Below are 10,186 nucleotides of genomic sequence, written 5' to 3' on the forward strand. Positions count from 1 at the left end.
AGACAACTTTGTCAACTATTACAAATTGATTATACTCAGACATGTCACCATGTAATAGATATATTTATCAAATCAATCGAATGGTTGGGTCATATTTTTTCAAATGGCTTATATCCGTGAATTTGATACTTTTTTCTTTTTTTAACATGGAGCGATTAGAAACAAAGTCACCTAATAACTATTTTAAAATTTAATAACTTCCCAATATTATTTTTATAATTAAGATTGGAGGTAGTATATACTCGTATTTTAAAAAATAATAATTTATAATAATAAATAAAAAGTAAAATCATATATTCATATCACAAATATAATAATGTGACTAAATAATTATTTTTTTCTTTTTAAGATTTCGTGAGATAATTACAACTTAGAAGTGACAAATTGTGGATTTGGGGTATGTATAACATATATTCAGACAATCACCCATACCGTTATGAAAAGGAAATGATGTAAGCCGGTGGTGGCAAAGCTGCATAACGCGACGAAGACACGGTCTTCTTTGCCTATCTAGAGGTGAATCAGAATCCTTCTTCTTATCTTCTTCTTCGATCTCTCTCACTCTGCACTGTTTCTTTTATTATCTTTTGAATCTCATGCGATTTTCAGAATCCCTAATTTTGAACAATCTCCATCGGGTGTATTGGGAACTGCAACTGATGGCATGTGCTTATGTGAGATTTCTATAGGAATGCAGTGTATCGTAACGTAATCCCATTTTGTGCCCATCAGTTTCGACAAGTTATCAATGTCTTTACTGTGTTGCTCAATTAGTTAGTTGGAATAATTTGATTATTCAATGATGAAAAATTGGAACAATTTGAATACATGAGGATACGAAGATAACTGGGATTCGTTTGTTACTAGCTTGAAGAAATTGTTGCAGTCTCCTTGGTGGAATTAGGCCGATAAAGTGGATGAATTGGGCGAAATTGGGGGAAAATAATAGGGATGTATTTGAAGAAGCCGTTGTGGAGTGAAAAATTTCAAGAAGGGAAAGGAGAATCAACGGAGTCAGATGGAGATTCACTGGCCTCTACGGCAGTGGGGGAGCTGGTGAACTCTCTTAACCAACAGAGAGTATACAGGGAAGTAACTCTTGTTCTTAGAACAGGTCTCAGAGATGCTTGTGCTGAGTTCTCATTTCTTCGGGTCCGTGGACTCCGTTCTATTCTCAAGTTCCTCCGTAATGTGGCTGAATCTGATGCAACTATTGACCTCTTTAATCAAACCCAATCTATTCCCGAACTTCAAGGTATGTAAGTTGTGTTGTTGGGAGATTGCTTGTTTTAGTCTGTTTGGTTTTGAATTTCGGCTGGTTGCATCGACAGTTGTTCCAGTGCTCTTTCAACATTCTCTAAAAGAGACAGGAGATGACTACAATGATGATAGGGTGGCAAATTTGAATCATATATTTGGTGTGGAACCAATGAAGATAACAAGTCCATCAACTGATGCAGAAGTTGCATTGGCACTTCGAGTATTAGAAGGTTGTTGTTTGCTTCACCCCCAGAGCACCGCCCTTGCCCATCAACACAACGCAATTCAGGTACGAATGTAATTTTCTATGTGGTAGCTTTTAACATTTCTGTTGGGAAAGAAAAGATATGGAACTGGAAGCATGTTTTCTTATTTCCATTACTTTTTTCATCCGTGACAAGAAGGCTTGTTATGGTACTTATTATGAATTTGAGTTGTCACTGCAATGCAGAAGCTGCTGAAATTATTCCACCGAAAACAGAATTTAGCTGAATATAGAATATGCTCAAATGCGGAGCAACAAACACAGACGCAAGATTATGTCATACAACCTTACAAATACTTTATCTAACATTTCACCTTCTATTAAAGTTACTATTCATAGAATTGTTGTTAAAGATTAAGTGGCACGTTTATGCTTTGAATATTCACAAATCTTGAGGAATATTTGATTCTCAGCATAGAATAACTTAGCGGACAGATTATTCTCCTTGATCTTTAAACAATATTATAACTAACAAAGCATACATGAACAAATGATGTAAAATCAAAACATTAAAACCCTCCAATTATTTTGAACAAGGAGTCTCCTTTGAGTTGTTGATTGGAAACCCAAAGAGAAGGACGCAAATAATCTATCCCATATAGCAGGCAATGTAAATGATATTCATACAGAGCCGGACATTGCACGTTGACTAAATGCATAGCCAGAGGGAATCAAATTTCTTTTACCTTTGCAGGTTTTGATGAATATATTATCGACTCGGGGGGTACTTGAGCAAGGAGCATGTTTGGACGCTCTAATCTCTATAATGGTGGATTCACCACCCAATCAAATGGTAGAACTCTCATCTTGGCATCAGTTGAATGTGTGGACTAATCTTATCGTTGTTCAAAACACCTGAATGCTAGTGTTTGCTAGAGATTCACCAAGGAATTTAGCTAGCAAGTTCTAATTCCTATGTGTCATGGATTTCAGATACAAGATATCGGCTCAAATATATAGGAATTCATCCCCATGTTTCAGTTTTCCAAAATCTTTATATATCAAAATTTTTGCATACCAAACACTCAAGAAAAATGATCTTATTTTTTCTGAGGTTTCATTTTGAAGCTAAAATGATGAGTTATTGGCTTAACTTTAAGACTTACCAATAAATGTCAGAAAACCTTTCATCCTGATGCTTAGCTGAGAGTTTGTCTAAGGTTTGCTGCAACGAACATTCTCGCTCTGTCACCTCTAAAAGTTGCATCTTCTTGTTTATGATTTATTAGGATTTTGAGAAATGTAATGGTATTATGGAAGTTGCAGACCTCATACGAGACAAACAAGCGGATGAAAATCTCAGGTACTGTTCTTCTGCAACCAGTCTCACTCCTATTCGTGCTTTTGAATGATTTCTAGTGTGGAATTCACTGTGCAACATGCCAAATGGTCACATATTGATAATTATTTATATTTGGGCTCCCTGGTCTGGAAATTGCTATTCGTACATCCTTTTACTCTGTATTAGCTTACCTTCCAATTTATTTTGCCTGTAACGTTGGATGAAAATATCATATTTACTTTCCAAAACATGTACATATGTGATGCTTTTTTCAACTTTATGGAAATGACCAGATGTATTATGTCTTGTCTTTTGTTGCTCAGCATTAGTACTGGGGGTAATTCTTTTGTAAACGTGAATTTCAACCCATGCACACTTCCCCTGAATGGTTGGTTTTAAATTTTCATTACACATATACACAGAATACAAGCTGGGTGGTTTAAGTGGAAAAAGGCTGCTGGAGTTATCTTAATAAGCTTAAAGGAAAGTTTTACTGAACTGGTATAAGACCAGTAATGATATATGATAGTGAATGTTGGACTCTGAAGGGCCAACAAGAACATAAAGTTGGGATATTATAGATGAGGATGTTGAGATAGATATATGGTCATATAAGAGAAGATGGGATTTGAAATGATCATATTAAAAGAGGAGTAGGCATGGCACTATTAAAGAGAAATTGGTAGAAAATAATGGTTTCAACATGTACAGGGAAGCTTTGGCCCCCCCCCCCCCCAAAAAAAAAAAAAAACCATGTACAAAGAAGCTGTTGGAGGTGTCGATAAGGAGGATAGATTAAACAATATAATATACTTTGAACATGAGGAAGACTAAAGAGAACGCTTAATGAAGTCATTGGATGAGATTTTTAAGTTACCAGTCTATCTAAAAATTTGATTGTTGATAGAGAACAATGACATTGTGTGATTCATAAAACTAAACTAGGGGGATAAGACTTGTTGTGTGTATGTGTCTTCTTGCCACTTTTATTCAAAGACTACCTATGAGTTGTGGTAAATCATGATTCGGTTTCTAAATCTGGTTCTGCATATTTATGCTTGGGAAGGAGACTATAAGTGTAAAATATTTTTTTATTTTGGGTATTCTTATTCCTGAATAATGTTAGTATCTTGTTTTTCATGCTGAGTCTCCACTATTTTGGTGCAACTCAAATTGCATTAATGGGGAAATTTCATTCCGCAGGTTGAGATGTGGGGAGTTTTTGTTGCTTCTCATTGGACATGTCAATGGAAGGGACAGGGCTCCTTTGGCATCAGTACATGAAGATATAAGGCACCTGCTTGGGGAGAAATCAGCTTCCTTGATTTGGGCAGCAAGTCAGTTTGGGTCAACGCTGGATCCGGAACAGAGACTTACAGCTCTACAGATCCAAGCTCGCAGGGTGCTTGAGTCATTGAACTTGTACTGAATTTCTTGGTCACATGAAGGAGCAAAGTTTTGAACTTGCTACTTTTCTCACCCCTCGCCACTAAACTAAACCCTAGTGGCTTGTTTGTCTACTGAATTTGATTATAGGAATACTGTCAATGAAAACGGCAGCAATTCTAGTATAATCTTTAATGGAAAATTCAATGAGAATGTGGTCTATGATTGCTATTCGCATTCTGAGTTCCTGTCTTAGTAACGATTTGCTTTGCGCTTTTACATAATGTTCTCGAGGAGATAAATTTAGGACTCAAAATGAACTTAAGTGGTAAGGGTTCAGAAATTTTCATTTCCCCAAGAACGTTTTAACTGTCCCGGTGAATATCTGCATGTATCATTGGCGTGCACAGATTTGTGTAACAGATCATATGTTCAATCATATTTGTATGCTGAAATAATATATTTTCTCTACTTTTTAATATAAGAGTTAGTTTAGAGTTAAATTTGATTGTAAATATGATACCTTAATTTGTTTAAATTTATAATTCCCCCTCCCTAAAATATCACTATTGATTGTGCATATCAAGAAATTCCTACCAAGAAGTATATCCAATACGCATAATTAAAAAGATTAAAGAAGTTAGTTTAGAAAAGTTAACACATGTTCATTAAATAATTAATTTTTTTTAATATTTCTAAATTAGTTATTTAGTTTTTATATTATATCAAGAGACAAGAGGTAGTAACTTTTTTCTTCGGGAAATATCCACGAGAGGACGGTCAAATTTCGCAAACTTCGTTTTCTGATGAATTCGAAGAAGCAGCCTTGATGTTCTCTGAATTTTATACACTTGTATTTTGCTTCCAGTTGAACGACAAGACTATTTTCTTCTGGGTCTCTCGTTTTTCTGCGTCTCTTGTTCGGATATTCGTACTATCATTATTCTTGAAATTTTTATTATTCTGTAATTTTTGAACTATGAATTTCCCCCTCAATTTTGAGACTTCCATGGGGATGATTCCCCGTCTTTTGTAATCCTTATTTGATCCGTATTCCCAAAGGGGAAAAACCCAAGAATTTCTCTACTCAAATTGCATCTGGGACATAACACAAAATACATGAAATATCATTATATTACATTTCTCCTCAGGAATTCAATTTGCCAATTTGTTCTTCATGACGTCCAGCTTAGTCAAACCAAATTCAAGGCCAAAACTAATGTGTTTTTAAAAGCATCAAGACTATATTGATGATAACAAGAATTCTGAAATTAAATTGATAGAATTTACATCTTTTGACTACCATGGAAGTTTATTCTATTATGCTTTTCTTTAAAAATGAAATACAACAACAACAACAAATTTTATCCCATTGAGGAGGATTGGCTATATGAATTGTACAACACCATTGTTCTCTATCAACAACCAAGTCTTTAGATATGTTATTAATCAGAATGTCTCTTTAATAGAATAATATGATACAAACAACAATATCCAAGAGTCAACCCATGCAAAACGTGAGGGGAAACTCTGGTTTTTATATATTTGTCGCAGCATTCTTCAGTTAAAAAATGACACATGAAAAAAAAAATGGCGAGTCAATAGTGTAACTGATTTTAAATAAAATAAAATCCACATGTACTACTTTCATCGGAGAACCTAACAGTGAATATTTGGAATGTTACCCAAGTTTTGCAGTTCATCACAACCCAACCGCAGTTATGATTTCAGCAGTAAAGGACTTAATGCTCCTTCTTCTGCCCACGTTTCTTTTTGAGTGATCCACTCAGAGCAGCCTTGGTTTTTGCCCACTCTTTCAACGAAGCAGCACTCCTCATAAATGAGCATGTCTCACCTATTTTAACCTCTGTAGTGGATGTTTCATTTGTGTGTGTGTTACATTTTTCCTCAGTTATAGGAGCAGGAGAGATATCATTGCCAGCAACATGTTGACTCTTTTTCGGGGTACTCCTGGTCATGTTCAACTCATCCCCAACGGATACAATGGCAGCATGCTCAGCCAAAACATTATGCTTCTTTTCCGGGCTAGTCTTCACCAAGTTCAAGCCGTCCCCAGCAGATTCACTGTTAGATTCCATAGCTAAATCAATATATGTGCTGTCACCGGAACCAGCGAGGTCATCAGCAGGCTCTTTCGCCACTGGCTTCTGAGAAGAGATTCCAGGCAAAATCTGAGATATGCTGAATGGATTGTTATTCTGACCAACCAGTTGCGTCCAAGATTGCTTTTGCTTCCATGCAACACCTCTTCCTGACTGTTTCGATGTGGCATTTTGTATGGTAGGCCGTGCTTCAGCATGTTCTTCCATTACTTCTGGCTTGGCAGGTTCAGTCTCCTGGCCTCCCACCGTTACAATGTGCTCAGTTTTATTCTCTGCTGATTGAGGTTCACAGTCACCATGAGATCCTTGCTTTCCACTAGAATTAGAGTCTAGCAGCATATGGGAGGCATTGAAAGAACTGCTCTTTCCATCACCAAGAAGTTCTCTCCATGAAGATTTCTGAGACCACGAAACTTTAGTTGGTTCACCAAAACCAGCTATTTCAGGGCTGCGCACCAGTGAACTCATCTCATTGGGATGTTTGTGCATTCGTCTCTTGCCTTCAGAGGCAGCAGAGGTAGACCCATTTCTTTTCCCTTCAAAATCATGATGGGGCTTTCTCTTCTTGTCAGGAGCAATATTATTGCATTTCTGCACCTCAAGCCTGTTCTTGTTTGGTTCATCCTTTGAAATTTTTGCGTCATTCAATTCTGATTCCTGAAAATCCAGGATAACAATTTAGATAAAACAGAAATATACCTATAATGGAACAGTACCATCCAGACATAAACTAACCTCATTTCCTAGTAATCTTTCAACTTCCAGGCTACCTATTACAGCTGTTTCCTTTTTCTTGGTAACCATGTTAATGATGAGACCATCATCATCGGTTGCACTATCTGCTTCAGATTCATCAGATTGTAAACCATCAGTGGACACATTTGAGTTCCGTTCCTTTTCAAAATGCATGGGACTTGATGCCTTTTCCCTTTCAAATAGTTTATTCATCACAACGTTCATTATGTTAATTTCTTCATCATTCATGCCACCACTTTCTGCATCCCCATTTTGAAATTGCTTTGGTCTTACAGTGTCAGAAAGACTAGAATGTTCCTCACAGTCACAAAAATGCACTGGGAGAGGAGGAACTTCAACTTTGGGGAAACTATATTTGTGCTTGCCAGTTCCAGTGAATGGTATGGATTTCACCTGCACAATTAGGTGAAATTAGAATCATGATGCAGCACTAGATAGAGGAAGCATTTATATACTGGGGGATATGACAATTCTTAGAATAATTGACAAATCACATTCATTATAAAACATTTATCATCTGAAGCCCCGCTACAGTTTACCAAGCATGAGCCTGACATGTCCCATTAAGTATAGTCAAACCATTTGCCTGACACTGCATTGGATATGAAACTGACGTAGTTTGGAGCTTAGTTTGAGATTTACAATAATAACATATTACTAATTGCAGCCGCTGGTATGAATACACAAAGTAACGCCTGTATAGGAGGTAAAGAATAGAGAAAATATGTCTATACTGCAGCTCCTGTCAACCCCCCTAAATGAAAATGAAGATCTCTAAGAAGTCCATACAAGGAACATCTTCCAAATTTTAACTCACCTTTCTCAATTTGGGAAAGAAAATCCGTAGCTTCTTTGTCTTTAGACTCTCTTTGCTAGGCATTTCTTTTAAGGAAACGCTTTCATCAGGATCAGGACTGGCGCTAGGTTCATCACTAGCAAGCTTAGCATCTTCTTCCCACTCTTGTTTCAAACGTACAAGATAATGTTCTTTAGCCTTCTCCAGCTTTAGCTTTCCACCCTTCCAGAGACATCCATTATACTGTGCACAACAAAAAAGTATAATAAACATGCAGGTAAGAAAATATATCAACATAAAATTAAAAACACATATCCAACATAAACATGTAAAAAACCCAAAGAATTGCCAAGCTGATAAATAAGCACATCAAAATGTTTTCCTAAGAAGCAAAGAAAATGGAGATAGTAAAACAGAGAGCAAGGATAAATGACCTGAACAGGATCTAAGGGAAGACAACATTCATGTTATCAAAAGCTATAATAGCTAAAGCAAAAACCAAACTCTATAACAGAGAAAGCAAGTTCTGATATTCATTCTAAAAAGTTCAAACCCAAAAGTTCTTGCATGACTCCACACCTAACAGGCCGTTTACACTAGCTTATCATTACTGGCACCTCCTTGATATGCCTATCTCAATATGATTGTCTACGGGACAAAAAATAATGCTTTAAGACCTTTGACACTGATTTAAGATTTTTATGCACAGCAACATTCCACAAATACAATCCGGAGTTCCAGCTCTACTTCCTTGAAATTACATTAATTTCAAGAATTTATGAAGGCATTGCTAGTTCCTAAACCAAACTTAATCCTTGATCACTTTAAGTGGAACTTAATAACTTTTTGTGAAGACAAAATCTTTCAAGTGAAAAAAATTTAGTTGTCTAGTACTCAACAAGCATGAATTGAATGCATGAATTTTCTGAAATCATCCATTATTTTCCAAAGATTATGAAGAGATTCCTGCAATACCATTTGGAGTGCCACTCTATCCAACTTCTCCAAAAAATGGCTCAGCATATATTAATTTCATCCATCGTGCAAAAGACTAATAAAGATACCCTCTGATTTTAATTCACTTTCTCAATTTTTCTTGTATCTTTCATTCGTGTGAATTTTCTTGGATACTAATCAGAGTTTTTATAAAACATATACATCGTTTGGTCAACAAAATATCAGGACAGGGTAAAATTTTAAACCACTCCCCCTTTCCAAAACCCAGGAAAATGTCGGACCACGTTAAAGTATAAAAACATTACATTCATAAACAAGAATGAACCCGAAACACGCATGCACGCACACAGACCTTGCCAGCAGAACATATAAAATAGTGAAAGAGAGGTTTTGATCAAGTCTGTGCGAGAGAATGCAGAAAATAACGACAAGACATAATAGTGAAACAATTATAGAGATGATGGTTATTTTCAACTCGTTCCCAAAAAGCATATGCTTTGGTATTTACGGCAGTTTCGAATCATTACCCTGCTGAAAAGCTTGGAAAGACATTTTTGGTCCGTGGGAGAGGGCATGAAGTCAACATAAGCAAAGCTTCGACCTTTGGTTCTGATTATGTCAACTCTGTCAACACCACCCAGAGACCCAAACAACCTCCGGAGATCATCAGATGTCACGCCTACTCCCAAGCCTCCGACAAATACCCTCACTCTAGACGTCTCAGCTTCTCTATTCTCCTCCTCCATATCCATTATATCTACAAATTGAGAATGCACAACTTATCCATCAGATTCATAATCTGAAAAACACTTGGCCACCAAAACACTAAAAACACTCGAATCAGACGCTTCAAACTGCATTGAAAAAGTAAAATATGCTAAAATACTTACAGCAGGACTCAAAAATTTCTTGTAGCGGAAGTGAAAGTATCAGCAGGGAAGATCGAAGTAAGCTGAATACGGGGATTCCGATGAATGGATGCGAGAAAGCGAGGGAGGGTTTCCAAACGACAAACATGGATTGTGATGGGCATTAACATGCCAGCGAATTTAAATAATTATTTTAATATTTTCCAATAACCACTTTAAATTAAATAGTTATTCAGATTTGGGCCCCAAAAATAGGAAAAATTTCAGGAAAAAAAAATCTTGAAATTATAGTTTCTCAATTCAGACACTCAAAAGTTAAAAATCATTAAAATACCTTATATCATATTTTAAAAAAATTATTAAACTTGTCAATAGTATATTTATTGTTATATTGACTATTCAACGCTTGTCATTGCTATTTAACAACTAATTAATAAATAATGTAACATCCCGAATTTTTTGACTTAGGATGAATAAAAAAAAAATTCATTA

General features: G+C 36.1%; 2 protein-coding genes across 2 annotated transcripts; one reads left to right on the forward strand and one right to left on the reverse strand.

Moving 5' to 3' along the window:
- Positions 1–425: 425 nt before the first annotated feature.
- LOC114745128 (uncharacterized) lies at positions 426–4,430 on the forward strand. Its single transcript, XM_028933272.1, has 6 exons — positions 426–516; positions 868–1,255; positions 1,332–1,549; positions 2,220–2,318; positions 2,755–2,828; positions 4,011–4,430. The coding sequence occupies exons 2-6, from the start codon at positions 952–954 to the stop codon at positions 4,234–4,236; spliced, it is 921 nt and encodes a 306-aa protein (XP_028789105.1). The 5' UTR covers positions 426–516; positions 868–951; the 3' UTR covers positions 4,237–4,430.
- A 1,176-nt stretch (positions 4,431–5,606) lies between these two features.
- Positions 5,607–9,577, reverse strand: LOC114745126 (uncharacterized). The gene is made up of 4 exons (XM_028933269.1): positions 9,353–9,577; positions 7,890–8,111; positions 7,052–7,465; positions 5,607–6,973 (listed from the first exon to the last, which is right to left on the reverse strand). Exons 1-4 carry the CDS (start codon positions 9,575–9,577, stop codon positions 5,936–5,938), a joined length of 1,899 nt encoding a protein of 632 aa, XP_028789102.1. The 3' UTR covers positions 5,607–5,935.
- Between the last annotated feature and the right edge of the window lie 609 nt (positions 9,578–10,186).

The sequence above is a fragment of the Neltuma alba genome, unplaced genomic scaffold (assembly GCF_004799145.2).
Source record: "Neltuma alba isolate B1F8T4 unplaced genomic scaffold, ASM479914v2 tig00004532_pilon, whole genome shotgun sequence".
Taxonomy (NCBI): domain Eukaryota; kingdom Viridiplantae; phylum Streptophyta; class Magnoliopsida; order Fabales; family Fabaceae; genus Neltuma; species Neltuma alba.